The sequence below is a fragment of the Emys orbicularis genome, chromosome 3, assembly GCF_028017835.1.
Source record: "Emys orbicularis isolate rEmyOrb1 chromosome 3, rEmyOrb1.hap1, whole genome shotgun sequence".
Taxonomy (NCBI): Eukaryota; Metazoa; Chordata; order Testudines; family Emydidae; genus Emys; species Emys orbicularis.
In genome coordinates this window covers 168734956-168750604 of record NC_088685.1, presented here as the reverse complement: position 1 = coordinate 168750604, position 15649 = coordinate 168734956, and the positions used below count along the sequence as shown (strand labels likewise).

At 39.0% G+C, this 15649-nt stretch overlaps 1 protein-coding gene across 1 annotated transcript in view; it reads right to left on the bottom strand.

Moving 5' to 3' along the window:
• USH2A (usherin) overlaps positions 1-15649 on the bottom strand; it is a 578278-nt gene that overhangs the window by 233535 nt on the left and 329094 nt on the right. Inside the window, exon 36 of the mRNA XM_065401740.1 lies at positions 11526-11688. Coding sequence (XP_065257812.1) covers positions 11526-11688 — 163 coding nt within the window. The remainder of the gene's footprint in view (positions 1-11525; positions 11689-15649) is intronic.

Below are 15649 nucleotides of genomic sequence, written 5' to 3'. Positions count from 1 at the left end.
TTCGTGATCCCAGGGAAAACGTCTGCTTAGTTCGTCTGTGGTGGTATTCAGGGCCCCGGGAAGATAGGTGGCTGATATCCGGATGTTGTTCGTGAGGACCCAATTCCAGAGCTTCATCGCTTCTGTGCAAAGTGAGTGAGATCGAGCCCCTCCCTGCCTGTTGACATAGAACATGCATGCGATGCTGTCTGTCATTATCCGAACATTGTTGTTTCTTTTCTTCTGGAATGTGATCAATAAAGTCCATGAATTTATTGTAATTTTTGTGGTCGTACTTTGCTAGAACAGCTGTATAATTAGCAATGCAAAACTGCAACGCGGAGGAAGCGTATACCTTAGTCCGAGCAGATCTAATTGCTTACTGTCCTTATCGGAAGGGGTGGAGCGAGGAAACTAGTGTTTGTTCTTTTGGTTAACTAAGTCTACTACCAGCGAGTTTGGCGCTGGGTGAGTAAAAAGGAATTCCGAGCCCTTGGAAGGAATAAAGTATTTTTGGTCTGCTCTCTTACAGGTAGGCAGGCTTGCAGCCGGGGTTTGCCAAATGGCCTTGGAAGGTTCTAAAAGGGCTGTGTTGATAGGTAATGCAATTCTAGAAGAAGAAGGCGGCTGCAGGATGTCAGTTAGCTCATGCTGCTGTTCAGGGACTTCCTCCAGGTTAATTCGTAGCTCATTGGCAACTTTTTAAAACAGGTCTTGACATTTTGAGAAGGCGTCCGAAGACGCTGGGGGAGGAGGAAGCAATACTTCATCAGGCAGAACAATTGGTTCTACCAGATTAGAGGCAGACCGCGCTTGCTCTAGTGGTTGTGACAGGATGCCTGGTGTCTGGAGTCAGTGTCAGGGTCGTCAGCTGGTGGTACCGAGCAGGTCTCACGCTTGGCTGCAATGGTATAACGAATGTGGTCCCAAGTATAAGGAGCCCATGGAGCCCAACATGGTCACAGTGGTGGGAAGGGCATGGGTGGTGTCATCCAGGGGTTCATGCACCATGGGGCAGGACCCTCGGATTAGGACGAGGCAGCATTTCTATGACCTCTCTTGATTGGGGTCTGTGGACAGGAGATCTGATAAGGTGAAAATTCTCTCTGCAGCCCAGATTCCTCATCACTGGAGGAAAGCTGTGCGGACCTTGCCTGAGTGTCCGGACAGAAGTAGGTGTTAAGTAGGGGTGATTGCAAGATAGGTGACACCAGGAGGTCCCTTGAGTGTGTGAATTGCGTGCCATAGTGCCTCTGTGTGGGGAGGGCTGCGCGAGAGGAATTTGTTGTGAGGAGGGATTCCGCTGCACGGATGTCCTGAGCGATCTGTCACTGCGGGCTAGCTCAAAGGCTGACAGTGCTGGGAGAGTGAGAGGAGCCTGTGGGGGGTCAGGCAGGCTAGTATGTGTCGGCACCGCTTCCAGTGCGGTGCCGAACCGTGCCATGTGAGAGGCAGGCAACTGAAAGCCTGAAGCCTCGGCACCGGAGGTTAGTGTGACCGGCGCAGCCACAGGCGGGTTTCGCTCTGCGCGGAGGAGCCCGGTGTATCAAAGGTACTCAGCCGGGGAGCAGTACCCAGAGAAGGCTTGTCCCTGCGAATACCCTTTGCAGGTGAGAGAGACTGATGTTTTTTGAAGTTTTCTTTTATCTTTTTGAAGCAGGGGGCTGCGGTGTACAGCAGAGTCAGAGCCTGGGTCTGAGGCTGGTCCGAGAGATTTTTGCAGCAGGAGTAGTTTTAACCGCAGCTCCCTGTCTTTGCGTGCCCTGGATTTCAACTTGCTGCAGTGGGCACATTTTTGGGGGATGTGGGACTCCCCCAAACATTTAATACATTTAGAGTGGCCATCTGAAAGAGGGATGGCATCATTACAGTCAGAGCAGCGCTTAAAACCTGGAGAGCCAGGCATGTCGGAAGCGGCTGCGCTGACAGGAACAAAAAAAGTGTTTTTTCTTGTTTTTGTTTTTTTTTTAAATTGAAGAGAAGAGAAAGGGAAAAGGGTACCTAACTATTACTGGTAAGCTAAACTAAGAGGGGGAAAAAGTTGAACAAAGGAGAGAAGAAATTCTCTAATGAGTCTGCTGAGCTCTGTCTCAGGACGGGGACGGTAGAGAATGAACTGAAGAGATCGGTCGCGCACGCGTACTATTAAGGTACACTCAGAGCGAGGGGGCAGGCTCTGTGCTGTGCATGCGCGACCGGTACGAGTACTGCTGTAAAAATCTCAGAGCGAAGGCGCAGGGACGCACCACCACCTGAAATGGAGCACCACAGGGACATCTCTCGAAGAAGAACATGCATATTTGGATCATTCCCCCCCGCTCCCCCTTCTCCATCATCTTTAGAACTTGCGTATAATCTCAATTTCATTTAATAATAATATTTAACACTTACATAGTACTTTACATTTTCAAGTGCTGTACAAACATTAGCCAATTAATCCTCACAACACTCCTGGGAGGTAGATAATATTATTTTCCTACCTCTACAGACAGGGAGACAGTTAAAGAGAGGTTAAATGACTTATCCCAGGTCACAGAGTAAATCAGTAGCATGACTGAGACTGAACTTAATCCACTAGAGCCCACTGCATTTTTCATTAGCTTTTGGAGACACCAAAAGTATACCATACATGCAATTTGCTAGACTATTTTAAAAAATAAATAACTTGGAGCTGCAGAACCTCTACCACTCAATACAATAGTGAATCAAAATACAATGGACTAGAGCCTCAGATGGTGTAAATGTATATCTACTGACTTAAATGGAAGTGCCTCAATTTACACTAGCAGAGAATCTGGCTAATGTGAATTCATTTCTGAGTTGTCTCATTACCCTAAGGTGTTATGACAACACAATAATGCCCCTGATTGAAACAGAGAAGTTAAGTCACATTGTGATGACCCTAATTTCATTTACTCATATTGGACTCTTTTTCTTTCTTTGAAGTTCAAGGCTTCTCTCTACCCTTCCCTAAGCTGCCTTCTCGAGGTGAGTAATATTATTCTCAGTGGTGCAGAATTTAATGTGCATACCAAAGAAATCAAGAAGCCTTACTACAGAATTTAGGTCCAATGTGTTGTAGAATAAACGGAGCCCTGACTACCATACAGGTATAAATTACTGAAGGAACGTTGTGGTGGTTTTCTCTATACTTAATGTGCTGTTGCTAGCACAGGAGTATGTGAGCTAATAAACTTCTTTTGTGAGTAACTAAACACTGGAATCAAGCTGAGGCATTTGATTCAAGAAACCACAAAAAGATAAATGGAACACTGATATTTATTTTTTTGGAGATTTCAAATTTCTGTGATGCTGTCTTCCTGAATCTTTTATTTACATCACAAGTGCAGTTTCTGTAGGTGAATAGCTGTTTCAAGAGTGGGATAAAAAAGTGAATAATTATTAATGGGCTGGTTAAAAAAGGAATAATTGTTTGAGCAAATGGCCGGGGACGGCGAACCGCGGCCAGTGGGGGCCGCGATTGGCCGAACCTGCCGCGTCAGCAGGTAAATAAAACTGGCCCGGCCCGCCAGGGTGCTTACCCTGGCGAGCCGCATGCCAAACGTTGCTGACCCCTGATATATAGGGAAAATCTACAGTGTATGATGGCCTGAAATTAAAGAGAGTAGAGTCCTTTGTGGCAAAACAAACAAATCAATCAACCCTCAAAGTAATGCAAGCTAATACACCATGCACTTGTGCTTACAATTAAAAATTATACATTCAGTTGCAACAGTTATGAATGCAAATGGATATTCAGACTTCTAAATATGCATTTCAATGCACAGTCATAGTAACTGTGTAAACAATTTAGATTATTGTATACACAAGTGGGTCTCCATCCACAGAAAATTTGACCCATTGTGTGTCAATTAGACCTTTTGTCATTTCTGAGAGGATAAATATTTGATTTTTCTAGGAGTTGATTGGCTGAAATTCTTTTCTTGTCATATCTAAGGGAAAAATACTTACCCTTGTAATTCTGCTTTTTTTAAGATGTCATCTCACAGGAGTCGCACTCTTGGGCCTCAAATCTTCAATAGACTGGGAACTTCCATAATTTAAGAGATGAGCGTTATTACCACGTCAGCAGGTGGCACATTCCATTCTGTGGTGTGAATGGAAAAACCCGCTGTTGCCACCAACCATCTGTCCCTGTTTCTGAGCAAGAAGTTGAAATTGTAACCTGTTCATATCTACGTTCACCACCTATGGCCTGATTCAAAAGTGTGCCTAAGCACTGAATCAGGAACCTAGTGGGGAAGGGGAAGCTTCTACTAGAAGCTGCGTTAATAGACAACCAATTTACTCAACCAGATTTTTAAAAATTTCTTCAACAAATGCCAAAGTTAAAACAAAAATTGAAACACGACTATACTCCAGTGGATAAAGGCAAACATGAAACATAGCACTTAAATTATATGTAACCCTATGGATACAGAAAAATAAATCTTGGTTGCAAGAGCCGCAGGTTTGGAGGGGAGGTTAGTATGCGAGTGAGACTGCCAAACAAGCAGAGTTACAAGGTACGTAATTACCCCTCTTTAAGGATACCAGATCAGAGCTTAAAAGTGGCTTGAGGGATGTCTAACAAAAAACACTACAAAAAGCAGTGGAAAATAATATAGCAGGGATTATATCTCCACTTTGACTTAAGCGATGTAATAAACTGGGAGGTTAGGACCATGCTCAAGCCACCCACAAAAGGGCCATTGTGGGTCAGAGCTCTGGCTAAGTCAAACTTGTTGCCAAATGAATCCAAATACATATGGTGCTAGAGCTCTGGCCCACCTATGGACCCTTGTGCCACTGTGGTGGTGCAAAAGGGTCATAAATCCAGTTTAATCAGCCAGCTGATGATTTCCTGTTGCAGCTCCTGCCTCGGGGCCATTGCTAGGAGAAGATGGTCATGGCTGACATGCCACTTGCCCTGGATTTTCCCAGCTGCCAGATGGTTCATTGAGGGTGCCAGCAGCCAGGTGTGATTTGCCCTAAATTGCACTGGGTCAACTCAGCTTTGCTCTCTTGCCCTCTTGAATCCTATGCAAAGTGGATCTGGGCTAGACCCAAAGCTTTAATCTTTCATCAAGACAGACAAACAGGTAATCAAGCAGTCCTTGTGGGGCACTTAAAGAGATCAACATAGAATTGAATGTCTCCTGCCTTAGATATTGCATTTGCAATACAAAGTCCTATTACAGATTTCTTCCAAGGAGGCAGCAGATCTTGAACAACTTTTTCCAAGAAACCTCTAGTTTGCTTCAAGTTAGGTCTCTGTAATTCTATGCTATCAAGAAACAGGTTGTCAGGAAGCTGGCTTTAGAGTTGGGACAGAACCCAGGATCTGTATAATCACCTGTAGTCAGATTTGCAGTTTAATAGGAACAAGTATTTATTTGGAAACCAAACCCATGTAGGTCAGAATGGTGTAACAGGCTCATCAAAACTTCCTCCTCAGTTTGTTCAAGCCCTCGCAACTAGAGGTATAGTCAGAAAGACACACAGAAGCCTCCGGAGCTGTTTCCTAGGGCACGTCTTCACTACCTGCCGGATCGGCGGGTAGCAATCGATCTATCGGGGATCGACTTATCGCGTCTAGTGAAGACGCGATAAAATCGATCCCCGATGGCTCTGCCGTCGACTCCGGAAATCCACCGCGGCAAGAGGCGGTAGCGGAGTCGACAGCGGCGCGGCAGCGGTCGACTTGCCGCCGTCCTCACAGCCAGGTAAGTCGACCTAAAATACGCCACTTCAGCTACGCTATTCACGTAGCTGAAGTTGCGTATCTTAGGTCGACCCCCCGCTGTAGTGTAGACCTAGCCCTAGAGAAGGCTACTATGGTTACAGAAGTCTCTCTTAGCCCTGGTCTACACTACAAACTTATGTCGGTATGACAACGTTGCTCGGGGTGTGTGAATTTTAGCTACACCAACTTAACCCCTGATGTTGACAGCACTATGTCGATGGGAGGGCTTCTCCCCTCAACATATCTACTGCCTCTCAGGGAGGTGATCTACCGATGCCCACGGGAGAAGCTCTCCTATCAGTGTAGATAGTGTCTTCCCCAAGTGCTACAGCTGCAGCGCTGTAAGTGTAGACAAGCCCTTAGATGTGATGGAACAGCATAGTCAAACTGTGAAGAGCTCCAACCTTAGCATCTTCTTTTGCCAGAAAATCCAAAGCAGCACCTCCTGATCTGTGATCTACATCTGTAGTTCCACATGACCATTTTAGTCTGTTTATGATAGAATTTTCCCCTCCTTATCAACGTGGCTGTTAGTGTATGGTGACGAGGAGGGTCTTAACTGCTTCCTGAGACCCATACCCTACTGGTATGTAAACAACAAAAAACAGGAGGCCAGCTTTCTGACACCATTGGAGCCCTTTGGTACTGACAAACCAGGAAATTCCATACAAATTTATATTAAGTGAATTTCATGGTTGCATGATTAAGCACTCAAAAGTCATGAAATGCCAAAGTTAAGGTTGCCTATGCAACCTTAACTCACTCTTTTGTGCTTTTGCATTACCATGCAGTCCTTAATTACAAAATCACATACTATTTCCTAAATAATATTACAATTTTTTTACAACTTCTATGGGTAATTTTAAAGGGAATCAGTTGTCCCCATATCAAGAACACTGTATATGATTAAATACAGTTTATTACTGCAAGGAAATGACCAATAAGCCATTAGGCAGTTTAATGTCCTTTAAACTCCAGAGTGGCAGAGTTATTAGAAATATATAGCTAGATGGAAAATTAGCGAGATGATATCTTAAATAATGATGTATGGTAGTCACTTTTTTTGTGGAGAATCAGGTGTATATCAAGTAGACAGATACAGATGTGTGTATGAAATTCAAAAGGTTTTGGATGGAATGAAACAGCAGCTGAGCCTAGGGACAACTACAAAATATTCAGCATGAAGATCAGCTGGTGCCTTCAAAAACGTTGGGATAACAGGTTCATCACACAGAAAGTGTTAAGATTACATGTTATTTAAACACTTTCTATGTCACGAACCTGCTATCTCAACATACCATATGCTATAGTAGGTCACTGATAAGATAACAGCATATCAAATACAGTTTGCGTGATATACATTGGGGATGGGTTTGTAAAAAACTATATAAATTCAATGGGATATGTCTGAAAGGATCACTGCCTCATATATCGATACCACTTGCCATACTTCAAAGCTATTTTTCACAAAGAAAAACTCCACCACTTAATGAAGTGTATATACCATGGGCCCAACCCTTTGAGGTGCTGAATTGCTCTTGTAAAAATGCCATGAAAATGTTACATATTTGGAGGTTGACCCTAGGAGAGGCTGCATAGTTATTTACAATGAAAGACGACGGTGCTCTGCACTTCAGAAAATCAGTCCTTTGATCAAAACACATTGTGACTAATCTATAGCTATTTTTTTAGGATGCCTTTGCATGCTTAAATATTTGGTTGTTTTTCTTTAGCTTCAAGTTTTCCTTCCCACATGTAAGACATTCTTTAAATAAGGGGTGTTGTTTCTTAATGTCTAAATAAACGTAAGTAAAACCACATAGGTAATTTGTATTTCATTACTGTGTTGCCAACTCTTGTGATGCCAACACAGTTCTTATGATATTTGGTGTTTTTCTTAAAGCCCCAGGTCTGTATTTATGTGATTATGTGAGAATCTCAAATTTCCTTTTACAAAAAAGTAAGTTTCTTGCCCTCATGGTTGCAAAGAAAAATTTGAAAGTATGAGCAGAATGTACCCCAAGGACACCAAAACCAGGAGAATACCTTCCCCCTGCAAAAAAATACAACTTTTTGAAAGCCCCATCATCTTTAAGCCAATCTCATGATTTTTGAGGTCCTAACTCATTATTTTTGAATGTGGTGGGGTAGGCATTACTGTAGTTGCATTCCATCTGTTTATAATCTTGTATACCTGGTCTGAGATGACTATTTCAAGTCTGTAGAATTGGTTGGGGTTTTGGGGTATAGGACCACCAATGGCTATTAGCCAAGATGGTCAGGGATGCAACCTCATGCTCTGGGTGTCCCTAACCCTTAGACTGCCAGATGCTGGGATTGGATGACAGGGGATGGATCACTCAATAGTTGCCCTGTTTTGTTCATTCCCTCTGAGCATCTGGCACTGGCCACTGTCAGAGGACATGGTACTGGGCTAAGTGGACCATTGGTCTGGCCCAGCATGGCCATTCTTAGGATCTCATAACTAAACGCTATTACGAAATGGCTTCAAGGAGTAATTGGTAATGGCCAAAAAGACTTTATTGTTCTGGGGACACACAGCAATGTCCTGTTTCCCCCCCATAAGGACCATTATTTTGGCATCTAGTAATCATACAAGTGCCAGGGAGCAGAATATATCAATGTTTCTGCTGAGTAAGAAATGGACAAGCCTGCCCATACATGGGATCAGATACAAGACTGTAAGAGATTCAAATTTTCAGCAGAAGCTATGGATGATCCTTGCGATTATACACACAATAAGGCATTTATGTAGCGTATATCCACGTATAGCAGATAAACATATATAGACACATAAATGACAACACTATAGCATCAATATGATGCTACCTCCCACTTTTTGCAAGGCAGTTGAATGCTTCATCTCTAAAACATATTCAATCTGCCTGGTTTAGGATCCAAGATCTAAAGTCTGTTTCCTAATTTAGTCTCCCAAACTGAAGTTTAGCACACTGACAAACAGGCCACTGACCCAATCTTAGGATGCAATTTTGATGCTAACATATCTTCATACCAGCCAAATTCCACCCCCAATGTATACATTCTAATTGCTGCCTCTTTAACAGACATCACCGCAAAGGCTGAAATACAGTTGTTCATTATGTCAAGGAAATACCAATTAACCATCAGGTAATTCAATAAGCTTTGTGTAAATCTAGTGAACAGATGATGTCTTAAATAAGTCTGATGAATTAATGTGCAATTTCTTTACTGCAGAGGAACATATATTGCCAAACAGTGAGCATAAATGTCAACTGCTAGAGCTGCTGACTTCTGAGATGGAGGTGGGGGGGAATAATATTTAAACACTATTTATTTATTTAACGTTGCAAACCAAAGTTTCAGCAACAGTGAACAAATGTAATGAAATTTTGTGTGTTCCATTCCCCAGACAATTCTTCCAACCCCCCAGCACCCCCTCCTGAGTTGAACTAACACAGCAACCTCTTTAAGTCAAATCTTGTAATTGCTTCCAATTTGCCTGTTTTGCTTTTGGCAATTAGCAAACTGAAATGTTATCATGAAAGAGTCCATCTCATTTATAAGGCCAGGTTTTTCCCTCCACTAAAATATGCAGCCACTCTGTTCTTTATTACCAGCAGGAGATAAATGGCTGGTTTTCGTTGCTGAAGAATATATAATGGTTAAAAAGTCACTTTTTTCCTCCAGCTCTACATAAATCACAGAACTAGTCAATATTTAATAATGCTTGCCTTGGTCTGGAGTCCCTTGATCACCCCTGTCATGTGTAATAGCTCCCTCTCCGATATCTTTGACATAAAAGCCCAGCTTTACTGCAATACTAACATGTAGAGGGTCATTACGGATCGACATTTACCTTAATCTGTGACTGCCAACCATGAACCGATAAATTCCAGCAGATTCCACTGGGAGAAATCAGTAAACTTCTCAGTGGAAAGAACTGAAGGAAAATTCTGCCGAGAACAGAATATATTTTCTACAAGGGCTGCTCTGCAAATGGGTTCTGACTTTTGAAAGTTCTCTTGCTGCGCAGCTTTGCAACATTTAATACCATTTTGATGGTTTGAGAGACGGGATGACAACCGAGGATGACATGACTTAGAAGGCAAGCAGAAATTTTCTCTGCAAAAACAATGCAAGATTAAACACAAGGGGAATATGGCTTTTGCATTATTCACCCTGCTGCCTTAGCGGAAATGGCTGTGCTGTCATGGGTCCAGCCAAAATGTTGCTCCTTTTTTTCAAATCGATCATCACTCCTTCACCTCATAATCTTACAAGTGGTTCACAGCAGAATACATCAAAGCCTTCATTGCATAAAAAAGGGCTTTTGTGAGGGGTCAGCTGAGACTGCCTACCACACATTAAACTCTTCAGCACATATGCTTCTCAAACATCTACACAAACAAGTGCATTTATATACTTCCTCTCAAGAGGACAGAAATTGCAGTACGTATTTTTCTTTATTGGCAATACTGGAAGAATCAAACTGTTTTTACTTTGATTATTTAAAAAAAGACAACTTATAAAGCCATCAATGATTCAGCATCACGCGTATTACTGCGCTTAGGATACTGATTAAATGTTATTTGCCTACAGTACATAGAAGGATTAACACAGAGTAAATAACTATCATCTGAACATTGTTTTTCAGCAGAGTTTTTTCACAATTATCAATATCACCAGAAATACTTTTATAGATACCTTACAACAATCATAATTTAAAAGACAATAAAAATTAATGACAACATTTGCTATTAAGGTAGAATTTATAAATGTTATTTGTGTATATTTTATTATACCTTAAAAGAGGCTTGATAGCTTGAATTAACATAGTAAACATACACAAACATTTTTGTCAATGTTTATTATTCATTGATCGTGTATTTTATAATAAGTTGTTACAGAATTGTACCTAAGTTGTTACATTGCGTAACTGATTGAAAAGCATGCATTCAATGTAGAGCATTAAGCAATTGCCCTGGTTACAGTTAGTTGTGTCTTGTATATTCCTTTACAAATATGCAAAGTGATTGTAAAACACCAGTCTGATCTGGTAGAATTTTACACGCACACTGTATCGCTTTGCACTGGTATAAATAACTACAGAAAGTGCAAATGCAGTAGAGAGACAAGATAATTTCCCTTAATGTACATTAGAAGAGATTAAGATCACCTTTCACCTATTTTTTATTTCATGGGTTGAAACTGTTTTGTTAAACAAAATAAAGCTACAATTTTTATTCAAATCTTTTTGAAAAGAATAAGTGGTTGATGTCAGTAGGTACTACTCTTAAAAAATGTTCTCCTTAAAAACAGAAAGTTGCCTTGCTAATCTAAGCAATACCTCTTTATCATTGCTTGTATGAATTGTACTGTACACAAACCCAAACCTGCAAACCTTATTCCTGTGAGTCACTCTTACTCACAAAAGCAAACTACTGATATTGTGTGAATAAGGACTACTTGTCTGAGTAAGGGTTGCAAGATCAGAGCCCTTGTTTGTATCTTTAGATTGAAAGTTTTTTGGGCAAGGATCTTGTCTTTTCTTGCCCATATATGTGTTGGTGCTACTGTAAAGTACCATATGCAATTGCAGTAATATATCATTATATTACTAAAACGATCAACCACTTATTTGTGTGTGTGTCTCACTCAAATCAACAACTTAAAAATAGTGGCAGAAAATTAAAATTCACTACTAAAGAAATACTTGAAAAAAACCCCAACAGAATTCTACTGTTTTAAGTTTATTATTATTATAATGGTAAGATTAGATGTACTATAAAGAAAATACCTTGATTGGCATAGAAGAGACCAGTGATGAGGACTGCATAGGTTAACTGTCCATTAGGTTTATTCAGAGCTAGCCATTTTACTTGTACACCTCTGGATCCATCAATAGTGGCAAATACTTCAAGTGTACCTTCAGGTCTAGCTTCAGTTGTACGAGCTTCGACCTGCAAATTTAACAGTCATGTACAGTTTGTTGCTGTAGTTTGTAAATAACTGAATAAATCAATTATACATTTTAATGCAAGTTTTCCTGATTAAAAAATTTAACAGTGCCATACTATTGTTTTTAAAAAATAATGTCTTTTCCTTTCCCACCCCCAGATTTGCCTCCCATTTGAAATATTTTATAAGAGGATGAGAAAGAAAGAAAGAAAGAAAGAAAGAAAGAAAGAAAGAAAGAAAGAAAGAAAGAAAGAAAGAGAAATCGACTAGTGTCTGATAGCCTGAAAATGCAGTGGCACCTAATTCTAATGCATGAATCTTGCTCTGTGACCCAGGAAAAGATAGAGAGGGGAACAAGGTCCCTTAAATTTGCTGATGTTAAAAGATAACTATAATACAAAAATGTGCTTAAGTCTGCTTATTATATTACTACAGATATTTGACAGAGAAAAAGTATCCTTAAATAAGTTTGGTTCAGAAACAGAATTACATTACTAACTTTCCAGCTCCAGAACCCGGAAGATTTAAGTTGAAATAATAAGTAGCCTTTGAGAGAAAATAAAAGCTGACAAGAGAGCTAGCATTTACTTATATAATGAAGCCCTAAAACTAAGATTCTTGTATCTTAAACAAAAATCTTAGTCTTAGGGCTTCATTATATAAGTAAATGAAAAATTTGTAATTACAGTGGAATTCAGTTTTATTAATCACGGCTTGTGGCTATTATTCACAGTGCCATGATTCAAACTTTATAGTCCCAAAGTCATTTCTCATTTATGATGATGTTTGTTTCTCACCCATAATTTATTTGATGTTTTCTAAGGTTGGAAAGGATTTTTTTACCTTTTCTGAATGGCACTCAGCTTCAGATAAAGAATGTTACAGTTTGTGGGTGTGCTGTTTAGTGCCAATTTTAACCTGTCAAACCTGCTTTGGCATTAAGACATCTAAAGGAACTTTCTCTGTCCTTGTAAAATGGTGATTTTACTTCTTAGCACATCTGGTTTGGGAAGTTCATTGGTTTACTGACCTCTATATATTCTCTGATCCAGTAAAGCACTCAAGCACAAGCTTAACTTTAAACAGGTGAATAGTCCCACTGAATTCAATGTGATTACTCACAGACTTAAATATAAGCAAATGCTTCAGTACTTTGCTGGATCAGGACCAGAGTGTGCATTTGGATATTGCAGTCAAAATGGGGATTGCCCAAAATCAATCCTTATGACAGGATTCCACTATACTGTGCTTTCTAATCTAAGTCAGATCCTGTGATGTACTGAGTGCCTAATGCAAGTTGCCGTGCAGCCCCAGCACCTCAGAGAATTGGAGGCCAGCTGACTGCCTTGGTTCTCAGACTTATGAGTGAGAGGCTGATGCCCCCAACGACACACAGAGTGTACACCTAACTGTTTAATTTATTGCATTGGTCATGTCTTATAAAGTGTAGCCATGTCTGTGAGAGGCGAGTGATTGGTGGGGTTCATTTTCAGTATTGCACTATAATTATATTCTTCTATCAAAAAGCTTAAGCAGTTCCTAAAATTCTGTGTATATGAAGTAATCTGCACCAAATCCCAAAGCTTTTGAATCTTGCACTTACCTTACCATATTTATATCTTGTTATTTTAAAACATGTTGCAATATTCTGAAGTCTTTTTTCATCTCCTATTTTCCTCACATATTGAAAAAAAACCTAGTATGTATAAAATGCTACTACTACAAAAATACTAGCTATGATCTGTAGCATACACTATGGCTATACTGGAAATGCACATTAAATGGGACACTATTTGTGTAAACAATAGACACTCTGTATGTAAATACTTCTGTATAACACAAGCACTGTTTCTTTTTCTATGCATTATCTTATATTCAAAGTCTTTTGATATTTCCAGGTGTATTTTAATAATAATTTTCATAGTAACAAAAATACTCTTCAACCATACAAATAAAAATTCTAAAATAGTGGTAAAGTAACAATAATGTTTATATTGTACTAAATATTTTTGGCAAAGTAGATTAGGAGAATATACTAAAAATATATTTAGCCTAAAAAGGTTAAATTAGTATGTTTTAAATAGTGAGATGAGAATAGAAATATTCACTGATCATTAATCATATTTATCTTTCATTATATTATGAAATTAATGTCAAGACATCTCCCTACTGTCTTCATTTCTCTCATTTTTCTAAATCACGTGCTGATTGTTTTTGCAGTGGTTTGTACATTTCAAAAACAGCAGAGTTTTACATGTAAGGATGTATCTGAATTCCCCTATTGAATCAAATAGAAAATCTAACTTTATTTCCTCAAGAACAGCCTTTTTGCTTAACAAAAGCAGCAGGATAAAATTAGTACAGATTCTACATTATCTTTGCTAGCAAGAAATTAAAATTAAACATTTTGGAATACATATTTTCTAGGTATATATTTCACTTGAAATAAATTTTAATCACTATGAAAAGCAGTTAAAACAAAACAAATCCTTATTGATAAATGCAACTGGCAACTCTCGAGTACCTGATTAAAATCTTCACAGCTACCTTCAGAAAATGTAAGCTGGAGGAATCCGGTGCTTAAGGTAGTCACATAGCATCTCTTCAATCGATTAGGGCACATTAAATAAAAGATCAGCAACAAAAATAGCTGGAAGGATAATATCAGTTTACTACTGGGAGATGTCCCCTGTAGTATTTAGAGTACTCAAAGAGCCAAAGTATTTTTAAAGTGTTGCATTTATACTGTAATTGATATAAAAATCTTTCAGACAAATCAAATGAAGATGTAGTGCTCGAACTTCCTGGCAGCATTTAGGTGAGTTGCTCTAAATAAAGACATTGTACTTCAATTCCTGTGATTAGAGATGGATCACTGACTTGGGAAAATAGTTTGTGTACTGAGCATGGGATGCAGTGAATGTCAGCTACAGCAACCCTTACTTTGAATTGTACTGAAAGTCAAGATGGTGTTTGGAATTTAGTGGAGAAGTGAAAATTTTTTTTTTTTAAATAATTGTTTTGTCTCCCCCTTATTTTAGTGCATATTTGATGGCATTAATGTACTGAATTAGCATTACATGTTTTTTATATATGATCTGCAAAGGGGGTTCTATGATACCGCATCTTTAATGGTGCTATTTGCACAGTGGAACAGGTGTGAATTATGTAAGATCTAGATATTTATTCTGGAGTTTGAATTCCTAAAAGAAGTTTAAATTTCTGGTATATGTGAAGTTTTTAAAAACGGATAAGAAAAACTGGCAAAAAGCCACTCATGCTTTTAAGAGTAAATATCCATCAAAGCAGTCTTAGCTATAAAATGTTTAATGGTTATAAAGTCTTCAGACCTGTTCTATGGATAGATGATGTTACCAGCATTTGAAAGCAACTAATCTTGGGAAGAAAATGAGAAATGTGACCAAAAATAAGAATGCAAAAATTAAACCCTGAAGTTTTACTTTGAGGTAATATTTATATAGCACAGCTCATTGCCATTAGAAAGTCTGATGTTAATATAAATAGAGTGATAGGTAGAATGTTGTCAAAATAACTAGACAATTATTTTTTTAAAAATTGTTAAAACAAGTATATGGGAGGGTAAGTTTTCCTGAAAAATTAAATCTTGGAAAAATATAAAGGGCCATTTTAGCAATATTTAAAACAAAATCAGGCAGAGCAATTATTATGAAAGTTATTAATCAGCTACAGTGTTACAAAAACCATACTAATTTATCAATCCAGTAGCTTCTCTAAAGTTCTAGAATAATATATAAATGTTTTAAGTCTCAGAAGACTTGTTTTCAGATGTCAACACTGATATTAATGTAATCTTAAATTGCAAATCCAGTGATTTTTTTGTACCAGATTAATAAAATATTTTCCTTTTAAACACAGATTTGGATTTAAAAATATTTGTGAATTAGCATATCTTTTTTTTTTGGGTAGTATTGTCATGTTTTG